Source organism: Osmerus mordax, chromosome 5 (genome assembly GCF_038355195.1).
Source record: "Osmerus mordax isolate fOsmMor3 chromosome 5, fOsmMor3.pri, whole genome shotgun sequence".
Lineage (NCBI taxonomy): Eukaryota > Metazoa > Chordata > Actinopteri > Osmeriformes > Osmeridae > Osmerus > Osmerus mordax.
In genome coordinates this window covers 21,610,298-21,633,817 of record NC_090054.1, presented here as the reverse complement: position 1 = coordinate 21,633,817, position 23,520 = coordinate 21,610,298, and the positions used below count along the sequence as shown (strand labels likewise).

Genomic DNA, 23,520 nt, shown 5'->3' with positions numbered 1-23,520 from the left:
TCCTCCTCCTCCTCCTCCTCCTCCTCCTCCTCCTCCACCCCTCCTCCTCCTCTCCTCCTCCTCCTCCTCCACCCCTCCTCCTCCTCCTCCACCCCTCCTCCTCCACCCCTCCTCCTCCTCCTCCACCCCTCCTCTCCTCCTCCTCCACACCCTCCTCTCCTCCTCCTCACACCCGTCTGACCCAGGAGCGGAGCAGTGAATCATGCCGGGGGATCTCCTGTGAGAGAGCTGGGATGCACCATAGCGCCCTCTGGTGAAAGGAATTCCTCCCCCTCCTCTTTAAATGTGATCAATATTCTTCAACTCATCATGGAGTTGGAGGAACTCCCTTATCAACTGGGTGGTTTTTATCCTTTCTCAGTATATATGCTCCTCCCCTCTCTCTCTCTCCGTCTGTCTCGCTCTCTTTCTGTGTCTCTTTCTCTTTATTACTCTCTAACTCTCTTTCTATCCCTCTCTCCCCCAGGTGACCAGCTGTGCCTGGGTACCGGATGGTTGTCAGCTGTTCACGGGCAGTAAGTGTGGAGTCATCACCGCCTACGGCAACCGCTTCACCAGCACCACGGTGGGTTTCCATGGTGACATGCTCCCCTCCCCCGCCCGCCCCTCCCTCCCTCTCTCTCCTCCAACCTTCCTCCTCCCCTTCAACTCCCACCCACCCTCCATTATCTCTCCTGCTAGACGGCCGTGCCGCACAAACGCTCCAGGCCTCGGTGTGGCGGCTTCATTAGTCATCCCTAGAAACACTGTTCCTCCTGGCCTGCAAGGTGGTGTGCGTCTGGAAGCTCAGTCATTAGAAAGGCTTTCAGTCTCTTGCTGTTGTTACCCCTGCGTCTGACAGCTCCCTGCCCTCCACTCCCACTCCATGTCTCTCTCTCTGTGTCTCTTTCTCTGTCTCTTCATCTCTCTCTGTCTGTCTCTCTCTCTGTCTGTCTCTCTCTCTGTCTCTCTCTCTGTCTCTCTCCCTCTCTGTCTGTCTCTCTTTCTCTGTCTCTTCATCTCTGTCTGTCTCTCTCTCTGTCTGTCGCTGTCTCTCTCTCTGTGTTTCTCTCTCTGTCTGTCTCTCTCTCTCTCTGTCTTTCTCTCTGTCTCTCTCTCTCTCTGTCTGTCTCTCTCTCTCTCTCTCTCTCTGTCTCTCTTTCTCTCTGTCTCTCTCTCTCTGTGTCTGTCTCTCTCTCTCTGTCTCTCTCTCTCTCTCTCTCTCTCTCTCTGTGTCTCTCTCTGTGTTTCTCTCTCTCTGTCTGTGTCTCTCTCTCTGTCTCTCTCTCTCTCTGTCTCTCTTCATCTCTGTCTCTCTCTATCTCTGTTCTCTCTGTTCGCTCACGCTCTCTCTCTTTGTCTTACCATACAAGGCCCTACCCCCTTCTCTTTTCCAATGTCTCTCTTCCATTCCACCCTCTCCCTCTCTCCCATACAGCCCTCTCCCCCCTCCTCTCTCTCAGATCTTATAGGTGTACTCAGCAGCCATACAGGATGAATCATACCGTCTGGTTTGCTGAAAAAGGCTTAACTGTTACTCAGTGCATATGTCCCATGGGCAAGCACCCAGTGAATGAATGGAATGTGAAGTCACACTGAAACCTGTATCTTCTGTAAAGGGTCTTGGTCCCAGGGTGGGGTTCTTCAGTGTGTTTGTGAGGGGGTTCTAGGACGTGTAGAAGCTAACTGTGTGTGTGTGTGTGTGTGTGTGTGTGTGTGTGTGTGTGTGTGTGTGTGTGTGTGTGTGTGTGTGTGTGTGTGTGTGTGTGTGTGTGTGTGTGTGTGTGTGTGTGTGTGTGTGTGTGTGTGTGTGTGTGTGTGTGTGTGTGTGTGTGTGTGTGTGTGTGTGTGTGTGTGTGTGTGTGTGTGTGTGTGTGTGTGTGTGTGTGTGTGTGTGTGTGTGTGTGTGTGTGTGTGTGTGTGTGTGTGTGTGTGTGTGTGTGTGTGTGTGTGTGTGTGTGCAGCCCACCGAGATGGAGGTGGAGTCCCAGGTCCACCTGTACGGCCACACAGGGGAGGTGACCAGCCTGTTTGTCTGCAAGCCCTACAGCATCCTCATCAGTTTTAGCAGAGACGGCACCTGCATCCTCTGGGATCTCAACAGGTGCGTGTGTGTGTAGACAGGGGCAGAACTACAGTGTTTTAATGCTAGCTTTATGAAGCTGAGCATGAATCATTCCGTACACGTGTCAACTCTTCCTGTGTGTAGGTTGTGTTATGTGCAGAGCCTAACGGGACAACTCTTCCTGTGTGTAGGTTGTGTTATGTGCAGAGCCTAACGGGACACAAAAACCCCGTGACGGCCGTGTCTGCCAGCGAGACGTCGGGGGACATCGCCACCGTGTGTGACTCAGGTGAGGACCGACCGCTGGCTAGCTCTCTAGCCTACTGGCTATCTCTCTAGCCTACTGGCTAGCTCTCTAGGCTACTGGCTAGCTCTCTAGCCAACTGGCTAGCTCTCTAGACTTCTAGCTAGCTCTCTAGCCTTCTGACTAACTGGCCTCCGTCACGTAAGATGTTCGCGGCGGATGCTAACCCTTGCGGTGTTTCCCGTGTTTAGTGGGAGGCGGCAGCGACCTGCGCCTGTGGACAGTGAACGGTGATCTGATTGGCCACGTCCACTGCAGAGAGATCATCTGCTCCGTGGCTTTCTCCAACCAGCCGGAGGGCGTGTCTGTCAACGTCATCGCTGGAGGGCTCGAAAACGGAGTGGTCAGGTGAGGGTTAGAGGATGGTGTGAGTGTTAGAAAAATAACTATCTGTGCTTTTCTAAATGCTGATAACTGAATGGATGTTATGTGTGTGTGTGTGTGTCGTTTTCTCAGACTGTGGAGTACCTGGGACCTGAAGCCAGTGAGAGAGATCACCTTCCCCAAGTCCAACAAGCCTATAATCAGGTACCGTATATAAACACACGCCTTCCCCTGGTCTGAGTCTTAGCTCAGTGGTTAGAGTGTTTTACCTGCAGATCAAGTGAATACATAATAATCTACAAAATAAGATGCTGTTGCCGTGGTGCTGACCGTGTTCCCTCCCCACCGTGTCTCCAGCCTGACCTACTCGTGTGACGGCCACCACCTCTACACCGCCAACAGCGAGGGCACCGTGATGGCGTGGTGCCGCCGGGATCAGCAGCGCATGAAGCTGCCCATGTTCTACTCCTTCCTCAGCAGCTACGCTGCCGGCTGATGCAGCCCCCGGGAGAGAGACATGCCCTGATCTCTCCACCTCCTGATCTCTCCACCTCCTGATCTCTCCACCTCCTGATCTCTCCACCTCCTGATCTCTCCACCTCCTGATCTCTCCACCTCCTGATCTCTCCACCTCCTGATCTCTCCACCTCCTGATCTCTCCACCTCCTGATCTCTCCACCTCCTGATCTCTCCACCTCCTGATCTCTCCACCTCCTGATCTCTCCACCTCCTGATCTCTCCACCTCCTGATCTCTCCACCTCCTGATCTCTCCACCTCCTGAACACCATCAGGGTCTCCATGAGCAGCCTCTCTGTCTCTCTCTGTCTCTCTCTCCCCCCCCCCCTCTGCTCTCTCTCTCTCTGCTACTCTCCCAATCTTTCTTTCCGGGAGACTGACGAGTCAGCATGCTCCGCATGCCCCTCCCACCCAGCTCCCCCCCCCCTCCCCCTCCCCTCCGCCCCAGATCTGAAGCCATTCCCCTCCGAGCAGACTAGAGACGCTCCGAGCATCAAGCAATCACATGAAAATAGTGTTATTTGTGTGTGTATATATATATATATATATATTTATAGATATGCAGGAGCAGAACGGAATGGTAGGATGGATCACAGACAGTAGCTGAGGTTGCCATGGAGGTTGCCATGGACACGTGTTCTCTTGGACTTGATTCCGTTCATGTCTTTGTGTTAGTGTTTCGTTATCACGTTCTGATACGCGGATGTTTGGACTGGCCACGCCTCCAGTCTGAAGTCCACGCCTCTCTTTCCCATGGCCACGCCTCCCCCTCCCCCATGGCCACGCCTCCCTCTCCCCCATGGTCACGCCTCCCTCTCCCCCATGGCCACGCCTCCCTCTCCCCCATGGCCACGCCTCCCTCTCCCCCATGGTCACGCCTCCCTCTCCCCCATGGCCACGCCTCCCTCTCCCCCATGGCCACGCCCCTCTCCTCCAAAGGCCCTGCTCCTCTCCTATAAGGCCAGCCTGAGTCCGCTGACAGACCAGGGCTGGCACGGAGGAAGCCCGCTCTGCTGAGGCTGCAGATCCACAGGAGAGAGCTCCTCCCCTGGGAGACTGGAGCCTCTATCCCCCCGGTCCTCTCAAGCCCTGGCCTCCAGCGTTGAGGCAGAACCCCCCTCCTGGATCCTGACTTACTGGAGGGGCTTGTGGGAGGTGTGGAGGGGTGAAGAATCGCTGCTCCTTGCGCTGCATGTGTGCTGCTCTCGCTTGCTAGAACCAAGAAGACCGTGTGTGTGTGTGTGTGTGCGTGTATCTGAGTGTGAACCTGGGTTGGATATGGTTCGCCAGCCTGTTTCCTTCACTAACTTGGTTTGTTGTTTGTATTGAGCTACTCTCACTGCTGTCCACTGACAGACATATTTATTATCAATGAAAGCAAAAAAAAAAAAAGTATTTCTTTTGTTCTTGTATTTGTCCGTCTGTCCTCAAATGGATCAAGTGCGCTGGAGCAGAGGGGGTCCTGTCCTCTCTGTCTGCAGGATAGAGGAGAGGGATCAGATTGGTAGTTCAGGGTGGGGCAAGTACAGGCACTGGCTCAATGCTCTGAGTCTCTATCCCCCCCCCCCCCACACACACACACACACACACACACACACAGGGATTACAGCCCCCCGTGGGGATACAGTCACCTGGGACCCCTAATCCCCTCCTCTGATGAATAATCTCTCACACAACTGAATTAGTCATCACTTTCACGAGGCCCTGGAGACACTGTCCACCTTGGCTTCAGCCTGGCACCGCACTGAGCACTTACAGCCACATGAACATCTGTCTGCACTGAGTCTCCACGAGTACAATCACTCTCTCAGGTCCACAGCTCTCCCTGGGTCCCCCCCCCCCCCCCACCCCCTCTGCAGGGTGGCAGCAAAGTGCTGCGGGTTAAAGAATCCATCAGATCACCTTCAGGATCAAGCAATATTCTCTCTTGCATTTCTATAACTAGAATTACTTTCACATGTGCGCTGAGGTGCGTTAAGGTTTATTTTGCCTTTGTCTTCTCATGGTCTGAGAAAACGAAATGAAGTCTTACATTTCACGCCCGTGCTGATGTTTACGAGAAAGGGAACGTTGTTTCCTGTCATTTCAACATGGGTTCATCCTAACGTGACTTGACCCGTCGTCTGTGCGTCCAGAGAAGATACGCCGGTGAGGAGGAACTGAAGCCTCAAGCAGAGGGGATGCTACTTACCTGCTCTGAAGATGTTTACAGCTTTTTTTTTCTTTGCTTTGCTTTTTTGGCTTGTATCTGTTCCCTTCGTACAGTATGTGTGCATGTGCATCTCCTTCTAGACATTTCTGCCAGCTCTGAACATCTTCAGGATGTGTGCAGACTCATCACAAGACTGTTCCTTCTGAGGGGCCTGGTGTTAAATTGCATGGATGCTATTCGGTGAAAGAGGCACATTTACCAGGAGAAGTTTTGAAAGCGGGGTGTGTCATTTGTTTTGTGACAGAGAAAGACTAAATTAAAGAATGTTATTTTTTGTTGTTGTAAAGTTCAAGATTATTGTTTTATTTTATTGAAGCTGTTTATTAATTTTTCCCTTTGGTGGGTCTGGCCTGCCCTTGTCATTTGGTTTCAAGAGTGGAGCCCTGTTATGTTTTTGTAAATGTGTATGGACAAACTAAGTGATCAGTATATATAATACAAATATAAATATTTAAGAAACTTTACATTGAGTGTCTGTGTATTGTCCCTGTATTCAAAGTGTTTATTTCTCTCTAATATTTATAAAGAAAGGTTAAGATTCAGACCAACAATTTTACAGCTCATTAATACCAAACCCTTGGGTCACACCGTGGTCAGCCTGTTTCTAGCAGAATAGGCCATCGGGGAGCAGGCTGTGGCAGGAACCAGGACCCATTTGGGCCGACATTGAGACCATGATGTCCAGTCAGATGTCGTAGTAAGCAGGGGAGTGTCTGCGTCCCTCCAGCGCCCTGCAGCAGTAAACGCAGATTCAATGTGTAATACGTTCCATAACTTGCCCAAGCAGAGAATAAGGGGAGGCATCGTCGGAGTGTGTGATTTTAGATATTCATGAATACTATCAAAACGATGCATGGCGGATACGTTCTGCATTTGGATAATTCTGTGGCACCAGTGATCTGAATGCCTGCCTCCCCATACTGCCTACGTGCCGCTGTTTCAAAACGTCCATTCCTCATCTTCAGTGGTTTCTGCCCCATATTCCATCGTCATAAAGAGGTTTCCCCCTGCTGTATGGGTAATTTCTCCAGGTCCAGCGGTGGTAGTGGGTGCTAATCGAGGTCTGGCTGTGTAGACAGTAGACAGACCATCCTTGAACGGAATATGCGTAAATTCACGGCACATTTTGGGGCGAGACGCGGCACAGCACGCGGCTAAAACAGCATCACCGTCAATAAATATAAACAGTCGCGGTCAAGACGGGGTTTCCTCGATCCTTCACTCGTTTGGAATTTGACAGATCCTTTTGTTGGGTGGAGTCAACCCAGAAATCTCAATCTTGGAATCATTGACATATTTCAGGTAGGCTATTTCGCTCAGGTTATTCTTGATTTTTTCCCTCAATATTCGATGATGACTGGTGTATGATATCTTATTTGCGTTTTTGATTTCAAGCGAAATTATGCATGTTGATTATAAATGTTGATTGTGGGGATTTGTGTTTTCCTTTTCTATAGTATATCTGCTACAACAATTGCGACGGACAGCTACACGCAGGTATTGCTTATTTAACGGTTAATATTGATTACTTAAATGTAATAATAGAACGTCTTTCCACTACCACAGCGCACGGCTGTGATATTAAATGTAAATATCACGTCCTCTGATTCGTTTGTTTATTAAGACCAATCGTATGGTCGCCTACAAAAAATCCGACTCACAAATATGGAGACGGCTAGATATGACCGAGGCTATGTAGTTCGTTATTAATTGGTTATAAGCCCTTTTGGGCGCGACCTGGAAAATGTATGTCGTTGAATAGTGTCTTCTCCGTTACCGAACCGCACGTTATTGTCATTACAAGCATGCACTAGCAGGCCAGGTAATGGTGTTCAGTGACTGATCCTGTCATCAGAAAGACTGCTGCATAACAGAGTGATTTTGATTATAAGGATACAAAATACACGTAACGGTTTCTTTTGCGATGAATAGGCCTATTCATCAATGCCCCTAATATATTGTGTGGCCTTGCGGTGAGCTGGCTTTTAACGCATGGGTCACGAGGTAAGATTATTGAGTGTGCAAACCGAATCCTCGGAAGGTTTCTTTCTTTCTGAATGCAACAACACCCAACCCAACCACCTGTGAAGGACTACCTGGACAGCACTGGAGAAGACCTCACCAGCATCTCTCCTGTACCTTCCTCAGAGACCAACCTCAAGAACAAGAGAGGGAACACCAGTCTTCAGCGTGTCAAAAAGAGATGTAAGCAATCTTTACCATGTGCGGCCCAAATTTCAGCCTGTTCATGTACTGCTTGATACTGAAATTGATTTAACCAGTGACTATCACAAGTGACAGACATCATTTTGAGTCTCCATAGTCACACACATGTACAAGCTGAGCCAGAGATAAACTCAGAGGCTACAAGATGGCTTTCCAGTCTGCAGAACAGCAGAAAAAGAGCAGCCTTAGTGCCTTTTCTGATGAACAGAAGCCATCAGAGCTGTGACCAGTCAGTGGCCCTGAAAGAGCATCTCAGTAGAAAATCTACAGAAACAATTATTAAACTGATCCTCTTGAGATAAGTGCCCCCCTGTCTATGACAGTGACGTCTCACGGGGGCGTAGGCAGGGTGTCCCTGAGGGCGGAAGCTGGGTGGGTCTAATGGAAGGCATATTGGCTCCATGGCTCATCTGTGCTCCCCTCCACCCCCCCCCCCCCTCCACCCCCCACCCCCCCTCCACCCCCCCTCCACCACCCCAGGAGCGCCATGAAGGACGGCATCGCCAACAACAGCACAGCCAGCATCTCCCAGGCCAGGAAAGCAGTGGAGCAGCTGAAGATGGAGGCTTGCATGGACAGGATAAAGGTAAACACACATCTGTGCTCGCCTACTACAGTCTGGAGTGTTAGGTGTGTGCTCGACTACTACAGTCTGGAGTGTTAAGTGTGTGTTGTGGGTGCCGGCTGATATTTGCTACCTTATAATTGTTCTTTGATGGATTATTGTTGGAAGGGGAAGTTAGGTACGTGACTGACTTTGTTGTTGTTGTTGCATGGCTGCCTTAGTGGACGTTTACCATTAAATATTTAACGTTATTAGCGGATGTGGGGTTTCAGTTAGTACATGTACATGTGCTACCAGTTTATGCATACTTGCAGTCCAAATGAATTAATTGCAAATTCAATAGCGTTGAATAGCATTGGCCCATTTGGTATTTAAACAAATCCTACAATATTGAATGAAAGTCAGGAGATACTTAGAACTAAAGTAATGAGTCCAGCTAAAACCTTCCTTACTAAACAATACTGTCCATTTAGTTCTGTTCCTCTAAATTTCTTGAGGCTGAACACAAGGGGATGGATGTTTTGATCATTAAATTATATCAGATTACCATTTGAAAAAATCCCTTTGTCCTCCTAGAATAGTTACACGGTCAATGTAGGGAGTTTCTTAGATTTGCGACAAGCTGTTATCAAATTAAATAATAAATGTATCAAAGATATTGACAAACTGACCACCATGGCCTGGTTCACCCTAAAGGGTTGGTTCCCTTTCATCAGACCATGGCTTCCTGTAACAACCACATATATACAAGGGGAATTCCCTTTTACTCTAATGGTGAAGATATCAGGTAGTTCCTTAAACATTTGGATTGATGAAGTCAGTCAGGGTGTGTCCTTTTGTCTTTGTCTCCCTCCCTCTCTCTCTCTCTCTCTCTCTCTCTCCCTCTCCTCTCTCTCTCTCCCTCTCCCTCTCCCTCTCCCTCTCCCTCTCCCTCTCTCTCTCTCCCTCTCCCTCTCCCTCTCCCTCTCCCTCTCCCTCTCCCTCTCCCTCTCCCTCTCCCTCTCCCTCTCCCTCTCCCTCTCCCTCTCCCTCTCCCTCTCCCTCTCCCTCTCCCTCTCCCTCTCTCTCTCTCTCTCTCTCTCTCTCTCTCTCTCTCTCTCTCTCTCTCTCTCTCTCTCTCTCTCTCTCTCTCTCTCTCTCTCTCTCTCTCTCTCTCTCTCAGTCAGGGTGTGTCCTTTTGTCCTGAGCTGCTTCAGAAGACCCTGTGTGTGCTGGGATGTCTTCTGGCACTTTGTACGGATGTTTGCTCATTCATTCCTAGCACAAAAGATTATAAAATAATAAACAAATACAGTAAATTATTATTTAAATGATCAAATAGCACAGAGAGAGCAGAGCATGTGGCTTCTTCTCTGTGGAGACTGAAGGTTGAGGAAGACACTGCTACTCCTCCCTCCCCCCTCCCTCCCCCCCCCTCCCCCCTCCCCCCCCCCCCCTCCCTCCCCCCCCTCCCTCCCTCCCTCCCTCTCTCTTTCTCTATCTCCCTCTCTCTCTGTCTCTCTCCCTCTCTCTTTCACTCTCTATCTCCACATACTGTGAGGCTGCAATAAAGATTTTGACACTCCCTCTATTTTTATCTCCCTCTTCTGGGATTGTATCATTTTGCAGACTGCAAACATTCCTCTAGTGAAATAGGAGATAGTCATTGACTTTGCACTTTTCCTGGTACACGCATCCACCTTCCCAGTTTATATATATTTTTTGCAGAATAAGGTATTTTAAGTGTCTACAGTGTGTAGAATCAACACACAATCTTTGGTCTCATTCGTTCTTTCCTAAATAAATTCCAAACTTGAGAAGATGGTGTTCGGTGGACTTGAGCTAACTAAGTTGAACTGCTGAATGTTGTGTTTTTTCTGTCAAAGACATAACGGTCCTGCGCCCTCAGAGCACACGACATCATCTGATTCCGTGTGCTGCTCATGTGCTCAGGGAGTGATCGCCCCGGAGCAGGGGAGATGGACTCGGCTCTCTACCCTGGTCTGGAGAGCTGCCATCTAGCATCGTTCAGTTCAGCTCAACAATGGTGGCTTACATGAACAACCCACATCCCCTCTGTTGTAGAGAAAAACGATTACCTCTGGAAATAATGAGTGGGGGGGGGGCAACATTAATTACCTCTCCTTGGAGTCCTTGTAGAAAGTTCTTGTCCTTGTCTTAGTCTTTCTCGTCCTGGTGAGCCCTACCTGAACTCAAGTCGAACATGGAGGCTTTTCACTCAAGGAGAGAACCTCTCCGCCACTGCAGGAGAAACGCAGCTTTTGAGGAACATGTGGAATGACAGAGAGAGGGGAGGAATGATGAGCCATCTAGTAGAGTGAGACAGACAGAGTCTGAGGGAGAGGAGGAGAGAAAGAGAGAGGCAGAAGAAGTGACAGGGAGGAGAGGGGGAGAGAAAGAGAGAGGCAGAAGAAGTGACAGGGAGGAGAGGGGGAGAGAAAGAGAGGCAGAAGAAGGGACAGGGAGGAGAGGGGGAGAGAAAGAGAGAGGCAGAAGAAGTGACAGGGAGGAGAGGGGGAGAGAAAGAGAGGGGCAGAAGAAGGGACAGGGAGAGGTTGCCTCCCTCTGTTAATCCTCTAAATCTCTCATTCTGTGTTCACACCAAACGCTAAGGGAATTATTTGCGAGATTCGAGATTACATGTAAAGTCAATGGGAATGTGCGGTATTCAGGTCTATTCGCTGGGCATCCGACACTACTTCGTATTTGTTTATAGTAGTCATTTTGGAAGTGGTTGAAGACAATTCACGCGACTCCTAGCGATTCACGCGAATAAACACAAATGAACACGAAGCGAAAATGTGTTCATTCGCGCGAATAATTCGCTTTGCGTTTGGTGTGAACACAGCATAGGGGTTCTGACAGGGGAGAGAGACATGGGCGCCGAGGGGAACGGGCTCTCCGTGCTGCTGATTGAGGGGTCGCCGTACTCATTAATTGCTCAATCAGCCAAAGGAATGTGATCCGTGCTAATTAGGAGGGTTTTCCTCATCACGGGGGTTCTCTCTCTGTAATCACAGCCTGCTGTTTTTGATGACATGGCTTGTCTGGGCTTGAAGACTCGCCATGCCTTGCCCCTTGTCCCTGTTCCCTGATCTCTTCTGAAAAGCAACGGTTTTGGGGGTTATTATTAATACACCTCGACTAGCTTTTTTATTTTATTTTTCTGAAGGGTCGCAATTTTGTTAATAGAAAAATAAATAACATTGTGTTTCCGATCATGCTAAGACATGCTTTCGAGATGGTGTTTGTGTTATTTGTATTGCGCACACCACACACTCTCACACACACACTCTCACACACCACACACACTCTCACACACCACACACACTCTCACACACCACAAGCCAGTTGTAATCGATGTTACTGCTACTCATGGTGTCGTTTACAGCAGGAATGAAAAGCTGTCTTTTCTTTTCAGTATCGCATGACCGTTTGATGGACAGACACCCTGTCTGTCCATCAAAGTCGCAGAAATAGAGATTTGCAGCCAGAATTGTGGGAGTTGTATTCCCCAGTGAGGGAACAGGTGGGTCATTCAGAGAGACGGGGCAGATGGTTTAGGCCTCATCTCATCTCCCAGAGCCACAGTCTTTCCTGCAACACAGCTGCTCCTCCCCTCTCCCTCACCGGGCTACCATTCCATAACCCCCCCCCCCCCCCCCCCCGATCCAGAGGGGAAACCGAGCCAGACTGTTCATTCAGTGAAGTATGGATCCAAAGTGTGATTTTAGTGACAGCCTGCCATGCCTGATCACCTTTATCTCCCCGCTCTGCCTCTCTCCCTTGTCTCTCCCCGCTCTGCCTCTCTCCCTTGTCTCTCCCCACTCTGCCTCTCTCCCTTGTCTCTCCCCGCTCTGCCTCTCTCCCTTGTCTCTCCCCGCTCTGCCTCGCTCCCTTGTCTCTCCACCGTAGGTGTCGAAGGCGGCGGCAGACCTGATGGCGTACTGTGATGCACACATACGCGAGGATCCTCTCATCATCCCTGTGCCCGCCTCAGAGAACCCCTTTCGAGAGAAGAAGTTCTTCTGCACCATCCTCTGATGGCCCGAGGCCCGCAGGCCCAGGCCATCGCTGCCCGGCTTGTCTGTCACCTACACACCTGAAGCTACTGGCCATGGGCATGGAGTTGAGGTTGGCCTAGAGGACTGTGTTGTTGGTTCTGCTCAGTCCCAGGGGTCTGGAGGGCCCTACACTGGCACCAAGTGAGCTTGTCATGTTTTGTTTAATAGGTTTGTTATTGCTTCATTATTAGAGCCTTGCTCAGTGCTTAATGAGATGAAAGATGTTTTATATCCTTTCTTTGGTTGTGCTAGATTTCACATGGCTCAGGAAACAAACAAGTCCCTTTTTTTGTGTGAAATAAAAAATAAATAACGATAGCCCTCGTCATTCTCTTGCTAAAACATATCTTCCAATTCTAATCAGATTTTTTCTCATCTTAAAATAAATTCCCTATTCCAACGACATCTTTCCAAAAAATCTTTGAGAAGATTAAAAGCATTTAAAATTATTCCAATTTAATTTAATTAAATGGCTAAAATCACATGACATTCTTTCTGTTTGTATTCAGGAAGGCTGAAGATGCTAGAAGCACGATCTATGTGTTTCCTGTAATGTTTAACATTAGTTACAGGGCAACAATTTGAATTTTTTCTAGTTTATTGGTCATCAATGTTACACTAGACAAACACCCTCAAACAGAACTCCAATCCTGTTCCAATAAATCTGACCTTTCTCAGTCCATAACAATGTGGTTCCTCTTCCCCCAATCATACACCAGTGAATCATAAGTTAACTAGAACTTGTAGATAGCTACATTTGTGAAAAAAGTGATCTAAACTTGTATCTCTCTGTTCCACTTTCCGTTTGAATTTTATTTCACATTTCCACATCTTTATTTGTTTCCTGGGCTTGTTTCCTTTGCCTGTACTGGACTGAATGGCACGGCCTTTGACCATGGAGCCGATCAGAGGCCTGCATGTTACTCCTTAACTCAGCCTCCTTGGATTCTAAGGGGCCTGGTCTTGTAGACTGTACAGTATGTTACCAGTGCCAATATCTGTGAGAACTGTGTATTCTCTACACTGTAATCCCACAGGCTTTCTATCTTACTTTCGTTTGTTTGGAAAAAAGCACAATGTCAAATGTTTCTTTTACATGGTAGTAATTTTTACAGCATTTTGAATTGTTAATTATTATTGTTATTATTGGTAGTTTATGAAATATCTGTTGCACAGCACTGACATCCTTGTGAAGTAGTGCTACCTTAGCTTGTATAATACTTAGGTGAAACATTTATAATATGTGCAATTATTAATACGATTTGAGTATTTTTTAACAAAAACACTGATAAGGGTCGGTTTACATGTTATGATCCCTTCTATGGTTCAGGTTCTTTTGCATCAGCTTTTTTTGGTTCTGTACAACAAAAATCACTGTTGGTATTTCAAATAGGCATTCTTAATAATGATCATACACCCTACCTAGAATTTTAGCTGAAACTATCAGATATCAAGATTTTGCTCAAACTGTTTTGTTTGCAGAATAGTCATGTTTTCTGTCTTGTTAACCTGAGACTGCCTCAGGGTACTTTCACAAACCTCAGTGAAAAGGTGGTGCCAAATCTCAATATGAAGTATGGATTTTATGGCCTAACATGAATTTTGCATGGAATTATTTCTGACTATGTGTAACAGGGATAATTGAGAAATACATTGATGAAAAATATTGCCTCTAATGTTATTTCATTAGTGCTTTTCTGTCAGATAGAGAGGTCTGGATGGACTGTATCTGCTGTTCAAAAATAATAAATGAAGTCTTTGACAAAGAAAAGCAGTAAATCGCAGGTGTTTGTAAACCCTGGATTGACCCAAAATGAATTAAAGGAAATGGCAACCCAAGTTCTCTGTTTTGTTTTTATAAAATGCTTTTAGACGGTTGCTGTCGAAAAATTAATGAATTGTGTTGACTCTTTTGTGTGAAGTAGAGACCTCTTGTGGCTCAATGGACATAATTTGACCAGTGCTCTATTTTCAATTAAACTGTTGCATATCATCAGGAGATGCTGTATTAACTTCAGAATGACATTCTACACTAGGCAAGGGTTTTGACTATATTAATGTCTGACAGGTCAGTGGTTGTCCCTGGTAGCCTCACACCCTGCTCAGCCTAGCAAGTGTGCGGATCTTCCTGTATCAGCGCTTCCATGATGTGCAAATCAAGATCCATATGCTCTGTCTCCTCAGAAGAGGAGGACTAGACAGGCTCTATCCATGATTTGGGAAAGAGCAGATTTAATCATGAGAATGGTACAGGATCTCAGTATACTACAAAAACTATTAAATAATTAATATTGAAACACCACCGAATTTGTTGGGTTTGAATTCACCTCTTTAAAATAGAAATATGTATTTAGTTAAATGTTTTTTTTAATCTGACTTTCTCTGAAAGTTTCAGAAATTCAAATAGAACAAGATTCAGGCTGCTCAATTTCGAATGGTGAAAAATTCTGATTGCAACATCCGTGAACCAAGGATAGGTAAGGCAATCGAGCCTGAATGCAATCGAACCATCTCACTTCTCCGAGAAGGGTCCATCTGCAGACCTCTCTCCTCAGGCCCCTCTCGTTCAGGTGTAGCTGCAGGCAGTCATGCATGCAGATCAGTCATACACTCACAGCCTGGGGTCTGACGACAGAGGTCCGGTCTGAGGCAAGCAATACCTTGATATCCCGGATGTGACAATCTGAATTTATTCGTCTCGAATTCTTTCGTCTCAATTTTTGGGATCTGAATTTTACTGTTCGAATTTGAGCAACATGATTTTTTTTTTACATTGAAATAAATTCATATTTAAATTTTAAAGAGGTGAATTCAAACCAACAAATTCGGTGGTGTTTAAGTGTCAATACTAAGTATTCAATGCCTTTTACAATTCTAAACATGATGTCACTGATTTGCTTCCATCAACATTCTCAAAGAATTATCAATTTAGTTTGATTTAACTTGGACCACCTCCGTCCCGTCGAATTACTTGACCAAGTCTGTTGTTTTGGCTATACTCACTTTGCCGACCACGAGAGGAAAATTTAGTTGAAAAATAGTTGAATTCAGATCACAACGACGGAAAGGAGAATTCAAATAAAACTTCATATCCCAGAAGGCAGAGCATTTCAACCGCTGCACTGCCATTGGCTGTGTACCCGCCATCATCATTTAACACAGGAGGCAGACATGAGACAGTCGGAGCAGAAATGTGTTTCAGCCTCACATTCAGTGTTCGGCTGCACGTGGGTAAGCCTCAGCGAACAGATCCGATGTCAACCTGTTAAACGCTGGGATCTTTACCAAGGAGTTTGTCCATGCGAAGCCTAGCCTTCCTTCTGCTCCCGTGTGGCGTCGCGGTCGTGGTGCACTTGTGGTTGGTAACAAATCGAGCTACCATCCCGTTGGATCCCAAAGATACTGGTACGGTTTCTCCCTCAGTCTCTGAACTTTTTTAATGCGTTATCTAACTTCTATGAATGCCCTGTACGAAATTATGTTAGTAGAAGATGTTGAAGATTGCTGTCTGAATCCACACTATTTTCTTACTACATGCTCGTAATGGCATGCCGCTGTATCAGTGCACAGGGGTTGGGCGTTGCTTGAGGTGTTGAGAGGACGGAAGTATGTTTTGTGAACATTGTCTCTGAACATCAAACCATGTTGGCGATTGCTTCTACATTTGTAACTTATGTGAATGAGAACCTTTATTATGATGCTTTCACAGTGTTAAACTATGGTACAGTGTCGCGTGTGTTTAAGCGGCGTTCTGTTTGATTTGGACTTTGTTACCATGGGGGTCAAATTATCATGAATGCAACATTGCAGATTGAAGTAACTTAGTAATATTTTTTTTCGAAATGTCATTGTAGATTGAGGATCATATAAATAATAATATAATTTCTTGTGACAGATGAGTTGCCGGCCTATGAAGTTCTGGTGGGAGTGTTGTCCGCTCGAGACCATCATGACCTCAGACAGGCGATAAGAGGCACGTGGGGGGGCTACGTCAGAGATCACCCTCGGCTCCAGCATCGGTGGGTTTATTACATCACGTTATGTTTCACTATACCGAAAAATCTCTTGTATTTGTCCTAGTGGGAAGGGGAGGGGGGGGGGGGGGGGGGGGTAGGGAGAGAATATTTTGGGATGGACAACAGCCTTCTTGCATCATCAATAAGTCATGACATTGCACTTGCTTAAGCTTGTATCTGGCAAATCGAAAGCCAAAGTCTGTCTGTGATGTGATGCACTTCATCACGATCAGGTGGCCTCTCTCCAACCTACGTAACCATGGTAACCGAGGATGAATAGCTGGATGAAAGGTTGAATGCCATGAAATCACATAATTTGAACCTTCGCTTGCATTCTGTTGCGTTTTTTTAATTTTTTTATTATTATTTTAGGGTGGGGTTGAAGTTCATCATAGGTGAACATGGATGTCCCATTCCGGAGGAAGACAGGGAGGACCCCTACTCGTGTTCCCTGCTGAATCTCTCTCGCCCAGGTAACCCCATCTACGACAGCCCACTTAGAGGACTGCTTTGGGCTCTGTGCATGTACAGGGAACCTATGTGCTGTCTTGGAGACTACTGCGAGAATTCTTTAGGGGCTGTTGCAGAGAGCAGGGAATGGAGGAAAGAAAATGTTCAGAACTGGAAAACAGGCTCATTCAAGCTCACCCACATCTCAAGGACACAGCTATTCAGATTGAGACCAAAGACTACGGTGGAAATAACTGTGTCTCGAGGCAACGGTTTTCTTCTACTAACTGACTTTCACTGACTGACTTGATTTGTCTGATTATTCTTGACAAATTTGGGGAATGAGGTATAGATCGACTCATTCTAGCCAATTAATTTCATTGTGAAAGAACGGTTTTCCTGCAGCCGTGTGTGATTCTGTTAATTATACATCGCTCCTGGGCCTCAACAACACACTCAGATGATTTTATTTATGGGATTGTGGCTTCCACTTCTCTGTTCACTTCGTCGCTCCAACATTTCTCCGTCCGTCTCCTACGTCCACCAGATGATTTGAGTCACGTAGCCAGAACCGATTCTCATACAAAACACTTGATAGTGCTGCGTTGTTAGCTGAAATGGGTGTTTTCCGACATTTGGCCTGGCAGTCACAGTGCTGTTATTTTCCCATCCAACTGCACAATGTTAATGGTTCTAAGTGTTGGCATGATTGGCCTCAGAAATAGACAGGCCAGAAAACCGGGTTTGGTGGCTGTTAAAGGCTTCATGTGATTGAGAGAGACGCATTAAAACAGCTGTTTTAAAACGCAATTATGCTTCTTACTCAGGATTCAGGTCAAAGCGCACGCTAAGTGGATTAATTGTCGCAGAAGTATTTTTCTTCCCCCCCTCTTCTCCACGGGTTTGTTGGTTTTAATACGTGCGTGGCTAGACTACTGAATGTGTACGCTAATTAGCCTTTTGAATTCAAAACTCCAGGTAAAGCTAAATGCATCTTGATCACTGTTGCCTCCAGCTAAAGTAGACATCTGCTATTGTAAACCTGACTCGGTTTGGAATATTTGGCCTTTAATTGGCTTTCGTCGGGGGATGAGAGAGAGTCGGACTTGTTAAAAGCCTGCTTCATTTTAACAGCCTTGTATTTTTCATGAATCTCCAGGGTAATAAACTGCTCTTTTCTAATTAAGAAACCCCTCTGACTACTTGAAGCTGCCCTCTGAGACAGCAGCCCCAAGAAGAAGAGTCTCAGTGCTGATGGTGCAGGTTATAAACCGCACGACCAAACGACTGCTTGGGTGAAACATCCATCCCGCCCCTCGTCTCAGACACAACCCCAGCGCTGCAAAGACGTAGTCAGCAATCCTTCGAGTCCCGCATGTATGAATGTTATGTCCTCCTTCACCACCCCCACCCCCCCTTGTGCCTCCCCTCCAGTGGCAGGGCTTGAGGTGGAGGTGGTGGGTGTGTCGGACCCCTCACTGCTGGCACCAGCTGGGGTGTCTGCTGTGACCCTGGACTTCAAGGTGCTCCACCCTGTGGTGATCACCAGGCTGGGGGTGTTTCCTGGTGGACCCAACCAGGAGATCCAGGGCAACATGACGGTGAAGCTGCTGCAGCTGGACCAGGAGGTAGGGCTCTGCGGGTGGACCAGGAGGTAGGGTTCTGCCGGTGGACCAGGAGGTAGGGTTCTGCCGGTGGACCAGGATGTAGGGTTCTGCCGGTGGACCAGGAGGTAGGGTTCTGCCGGTGGACCAGGATGTAGGGTTCTGCCGGTGGACCAGGAGGTAGGGTTCTGCCGGTGGACCAGGAGGTAGGGCTCTGCAGGTGGACCAGGAGGTAGGGCTCTGCCGGTGGACCAGGAGGTAGGGTTCTGCCGGTGGACCAGGAGGTAGGGTTCTGCCGGTGGACCAGGATGTAGGGCTCTGCCGGTGGACCAGGATGTAGGGTTCTGCCGGTGGACCAGGATGTAGGGCTCTGCCGGTGGACCAGGATGTAGGGTTCTGCAGGTAATTGTGAGGTAGGACACTGTGGCAGTTCATGCATCTGGACATGGGGTCAGACAAGGATGCAGCCACTGAACTGAATGACCATGCTTGTCCTAGATACTCACTCAATGTGTTCATGTAGCAGAAACTTTCATCCAATTACTCTTGATCTGCAGTCAAATACTCTAACCACCGAGCCATACCCTCCCCCCAAACCAGAGTTAATGTGTTACCTACAGAGAGTCTGTAGTGTCGATGCTGCCCCCTGTACTGTGGAAGGACAAGCAGCTCTGAGTGGAAAGCTCCCATGCAGATGTGGTCTGAGGCACTGTTCATAGTCTAACTTACGGGAGGAGGAAATAGTTTGGTATGTATTTGGCACCTTTGCTGGAAGGGGATGGTGATTTTCCTGCTGGGATGTCTGTGTGACAGGAGGCCGTGGTGACAGCGCGCTTCAGTGGAGTTGGAAGTGGGATGATGGTGAAAGGGGTGTGGTATAAACCCGTGGAGCAGTTCATCCTACCCAAGGTGAATCTCACCCCAGCCTACTCCCCCTCTCTCAGGCCCTACCCTCTGTGGATGATAGTTATCCATTCTTTGTTGCCATTGTCCCTCATCTGCGTGACGTGGATGTGTCTCTCTGCTGCAGGGCTTTGAGGGTACGTTGGTCTGGGAGAGTCTGGACCCAGCTGGCCTGACCACCATCAACGCCTCCAAGGTCACGCTCAACAATGGAGGAGGGGTCCTGAAGTTCTCCTCTGTAAGTGTGAACACGCTGTGATGTTTGTTGTGATGCGCATAGTGCATTCAAATGTTGCTGCATCATGCGTGTGTGTGTGTGTGCAGATTGCAGAGGGAATCTTGCCTCACAGAAGTGCGCTTGGCTTCCCTGGCTTGGCTGGAGGGTTTACATTCACGATCTATGGTGGGTCTAGTGACATCACTTTCTAAGTTTTTGGGCACAATAATCTTTCCGTCCCTTCTCTTTGTGAAACCCAGTCAGCATGTGAGATCTGGGGAGAAAGCTAAGGGAAGTGAACCAGAGAACATTGTACTCTTTGAAGTCTCATCAGATTAGCTTATCATATTAACTTATCTATTGTCGTCTAGGAAGTATGCTCGGTGGAAGAGATATTTCTCTCTCTCTACCCCTCATCTTTTTCATTTGTTTCTCTGTTCCTGTGAATGTTTCAAATTGTAAGATATTTCCCTCTCCCTTTCCTTCTCTATCATTTTTATTTATTTCTGTTAAAATGTCAACTTTTCCTCTGGCCTGTGTCAGACGCGCAGGGCCTTTGTGAGCAGCTGGAGGGGAGAGCAGGGAGGCTGGAGAGGCAAGGCTCCCGGCTGAGACAGGAGGACGCGTCCCTGAAGCAGGAGAGTCTCCAGCACCGGGACATGGTGTTTGTGGACGTGGTGGACACCTACAGGAACGTGCCTTCCAAACTTCTGCAGTTCTACAAGTGGTGGGTTGTTAGTAGAGCTTGTCTGGGTGGTGGGTTGTTAGTAGAGCTTGTCTGGGTGGTGGGTTGTTAGTAGAGCTTGTCTGGGTGGTGGGTTGTTAGTAGAGCTTGTCTGGGTGGTGGGTTGTTAGTAGAGCTTGTCTGGGTGGTGGGTAGTTAGTAGAGCTTGTCTGGGTGGTGGGTAGTTAGTAGAGCTTGTCTGGGTGGTGGGTAGTTAGTAGAGCTTGTCTGGGTGGTGGGTAGTTAGTAGAGCTTGTCTGGGTGGTGGGTAGTTAGTAGAGCTTGTCTGGGTGGTGGGTTGTTAGTAGAGCTTGTCTGGGTGGTGGGTAGTTAGTAGAGCTTGTCTGGGTGGTGGGTAGTTAGTAGAGCTTGTCTGGGTGGTGGGTAGTTAGTAGAGCTTGTCTGGGTGGTGGGTAGTTAGTAGAGCTTGTCTGGGTGGTGGGTTGTTAGTAGAGCTTGTCTGGGTGGTGGGTTGTTAGTAGAGCTTGTCTGGGTGGTGGGTAGTTAGTAGAGCTTGTCTGGGTGGTGGGTAGTTAGTAGAGCTTGTCTGGGTGGTGGGTAGTTAGTAGAGCTTGTCTGGGTGGTGGGTAGTTAGTAGAGCTTGTCTGGGTGGTGGGTAGTTACAGGAGTTGTCCGGGTCCTCCCCAAAACCACCAGCTGAGAAGCAAGACTGAGAAAGCTGAATATTGCTGCTGTGATCATGATGGAGTCGATGGTTATAATGCCCCCCTCTCAGGTACAGAAGGGATGGATGCTAGTGTGCTGCTACTCCTGAATTGTTCCAGTACACCCCTTCCCTTTAGCTTGACTGATACTTGACTGTAAGTCTTCACCGAAGCTCTCAGGAATCACTGTGGCTTCACCAGTTGAAGTTTTAATTAAGGTTGCAAATTCCCCCTTCGATAGGTCCGTGGGAAATGCTGACTTTAATCTGCTCCTGAAGACAGATGATGATTGTTATATCGATGTGGACACAGTATTAATGAAGATTGACCACAAGGGCTTGAAGAGGAGCAATTTTTGGTGGGGGAAGTAAGTAGACTTCTTGTGATATAGTTGACCTTTTTGTTTGGTAATATTGACATTAAGTCAACTACTGGTTCCTGTTGCGTAGTACTGCTTCGTTTTGATAGGCTTGCACACAACCTATAGACTGCCGAGCACTCGAAGCAGATGGACATGCTTGCTCTTTATTCTACCTGCAGAACTCCCTGTTCCCATTGTTCCTTTTTGATTTCTTCTTGAATTTTTTTAGGACCTAGTTAATCCCAGAAAAGTGCTATCAACCAATTCAGTTGTCCGCGGTCCTGGGAAAGATCAAAGTCGTTTTACCCTGACATCTGTGACCCAGTTTCAGGCAGAGTTGGGCGGTGGACCGCATTGGGAAGTGGCAGGAACTGGAGTACCCCAGTCCAGCTTACCCTGCGTTCGCCTGTGGGTCCGGGTACGTGGTTTCCCAGGACCTGGTCCACTGGCTGGCAAGCAACGCGGAGAAACTCAAAGCGTACCAGGTACCCCACGAAGTTGCAGCCAAAGTTATTAAACATTAACCAACTTCTTGTGAAAAGCAAAAGGAAGGGTTTTCTGTTCTGACATGTTTGAGGTGAATTTGTCAGGCGTTTGATGTGTGTTCTTTGGATGTCTGTCCAGGGGGAAGATGTGAGCATGGGGATCTGGATGGCAGCTGTCGGCCCACAGAAACACCAGGTAAACAAACCACTGTGTCAGCCATCTTGTAAAACACCACTGTGGAGTTTGATGGTAAAATCTGGCCAATAAGAGCAAAATCTCCCAAACATCAAACTTAATTCAAAACGATTAAAAAATCTTAAATTGCTGTGTGTGCGGTGGACCAGATTTCAAGTGAAACATGAAAAACTTGACCTTGTGGGGCCCTTTTTCTGGACCCCATAACCTCAAGTGCTTTTTTCAGGGGGTTTTAGGGTTAGAATTACAATTGGGGTTAGTGGTTAGAGAACGCAATTTTGAATGGAAGTGAATGTTTGAGCCCCATTAGGATGGAAACCAAACGTGTGTGTGTGTGTGTTCCAGGACGCTGGCTGGCTGTGTGAGAAGGAGTGCTATGTGGACATGCTGTCGTCCCCACAGCACACGGCGGAGGAGCTACGTGACCTCTGGGGCAGGAAGCAGGCCTGTGGTGACCCCTGCAGCTGCCCCTGGGGTCACCTCTGACCTCTGGGGTCACCTCTGACCTCTGGGGTCACCTCTGACCTCTGGGGTCATCGCTGACCCCGCTCCCTCTCAGTCCACCCCACACAGAGCGACTCCTGCTGCTACCTACACCTGAACCACTAGACACTTGGCAACTGTTTTTGGAGGTGCTTGAAGAATTGTGATTGGGTTTTTTGTAGTGTTTATGGAGCAATGTCATCCAAGCTTTGCCTGTGAGCAGAGAGGGGGAGAGAGGGGTGTGTCGGTATGGGCTGGTGCAGATGCTGAAACGGGAACCATGGTAGATGTTTGAGCCTAATGGCTTCCATGCAGCAGCTACTGAAGAGGTCGGTGGTTTGAGGTTTCTGGTTGTGACGCTGACACTTGTAGTTGCTTTTATTTGTAAATTATTCTCTTGACTACGTCAGTCTTCACAGTATTTGTAGAATACAAATCTGATCTAACACAAAGTTTGTGACAAAGCACTGTAACAACTTTCATTGTGAAAATAGTGTGGCCTTAATGTATTGTTAGAATACCAAATGTAAACATCTGTGATATAATGGAAGGTTTTTGGAGAATGATGAATTTATTTGGAATATTTAAATGAAAGTTAAGTTGTGCAGAACATCAGGAGATTTGGACAGTATTTGAAATGGGGCTCATTAAAGTAGCACTTATTTTATGAAACACACCCAAGGTTTGTAAATAAAGATACCATCTAGAAACAAAAGGCTTGTTTTTTTTTACTTTCACTGTTGTCATCACTAGAGATGGGAAGTAACTAAGTACAAATACTTTGTTACTGTATTAAATAGTTTTTTCTGGTATCAGTACTTTACTTGATTTCTGACAACTTTTTTTAAACTTTAATTCCTACATTATCTTATCGGTTTGCTCTCCTTTTTGTGTGTGTGTGTAGGAAAAAGTTTTGAAAGGTTGACAAAATATTTAAAAAAAAAATGGGTGGGGGGACACATCGTTGTATTGATTCGTCCTGATTGTACTGTTCTTTTTTTAGTAAGATTAACAGATGGTTCATCGTCTACATGCCAAAACACACCTGTTTTAAACCAACCGAAGAAACCCTGGGGATTGTTAAAAGGTAGCCTACCAGATACGACAACAGGCCTGTAACACCAAGACGGCGAACAAGAAGGGATGATTAAGGTGACATT

General features: G+C 47.3%; 3 protein-coding genes across 7 annotated transcripts in view; all 3 read left to right on the top strand.

Moving 5' to 3' along the window:
* Nucleotides 1-3,531, top strand: part of lyst (lysosomal trafficking regulator) — a 44,862-nt gene extending 41,331 nt beyond the window's left edge. The window contains 6 exon segments of the mRNA XM_067236341.1: nt 467-565; nt 1,944-2,083; nt 2,236-2,333; nt 2,540-2,696; nt 2,805-2,876; nt 3,030-3,531. Of these exon segments, the coding sequence (XP_067092442.1) occupies nt 467-565; nt 1,944-2,083; nt 2,236-2,333; nt 2,540-2,696; nt 2,805-2,876; nt 3,030-3,168 (705 nt within the window). The 3' untranslated portion in view covers nt 3,169-3,531.
* Nucleotides 3,532-6,078: 2,547 nt separating this feature from the next.
* LOC136943176 (guanine nucleotide-binding protein G(I)/G(S)/G(O) subunit gamma-4) lies at nt 6,079-14,083 on the top strand. Of its 3 annotated transcripts, XM_067236417.1 has the most exons (4): nt 6,580-6,703; nt 7,550-7,606; nt 8,108-8,213; nt 12,108-14,083. In XM_067236417.1, coding segments are annotated over exons 2-4 (237 nt in total). In that variant the 5' UTR covers nt 6,580-6,703; nt 7,550-7,604; the 3' UTR covers nt 12,237-14,083. The 3 variants fall into 3 exon arrangements, with proteins under 3 accessions (XP_067092520.1, XP_067092518.1, XP_067092519.1); XM_067236419.1 differs by lacking the exons at nt 6,580-6,703; nt 7,550-7,606 and adding an exon at nt 6,079-6,098 and having other exon boundaries at nt 8,141-8,213; XM_067236418.1 differs by lacking the exon at nt 6,580-6,703 and having other exon boundaries at nt 7,460-7,606.
* Nucleotides 14,084-15,433: 1,350 nt separating this feature from the next.
* b3galnt2 (beta-1,3-N-acetylgalactosaminyltransferase 2) lies at nt 15,434-23,520 on the top strand. Of its 3 annotated transcripts, none has more exons than XR_010876658.1 (13): nt 15,434-15,661; nt 16,152-16,275; nt 16,645-16,745; nt 18,157-18,350; nt 19,140-19,235; nt 19,357-19,467; nt 19,554-19,632; nt 19,990-20,173; nt 21,077-21,202; nt 21,522-21,681; nt 21,821-21,877; nt 22,223-22,689; nt 23,364-23,520. XR_010876658.1 is itself a non-coding variant. In XM_067236333.1 (13 exons), the coding sequence occupies exons 1-12, from the start codon at nt 15,556-15,558 to the stop codon at nt 22,361-22,363; spliced, it is 1,479 nt and encodes a 492-aa protein (XP_067092434.1). In that variant the 5' UTR covers nt 15,434-15,555; the 3' UTR covers nt 22,364; nt 22,404-23,065. The 3 variants fall into 3 exon arrangements, 2 of the variants coding, with proteins under 2 accessions (XP_067092434.1, XP_067092433.1); XM_067236333.1 differs by lacking the exon at nt 23,364-23,520 and having other exon boundaries at nt 22,223-22,364; nt 22,404-23,065; XM_067236332.1 differs by lacking the exon at nt 23,364-23,520 and having other exon boundaries at nt 22,223-23,065.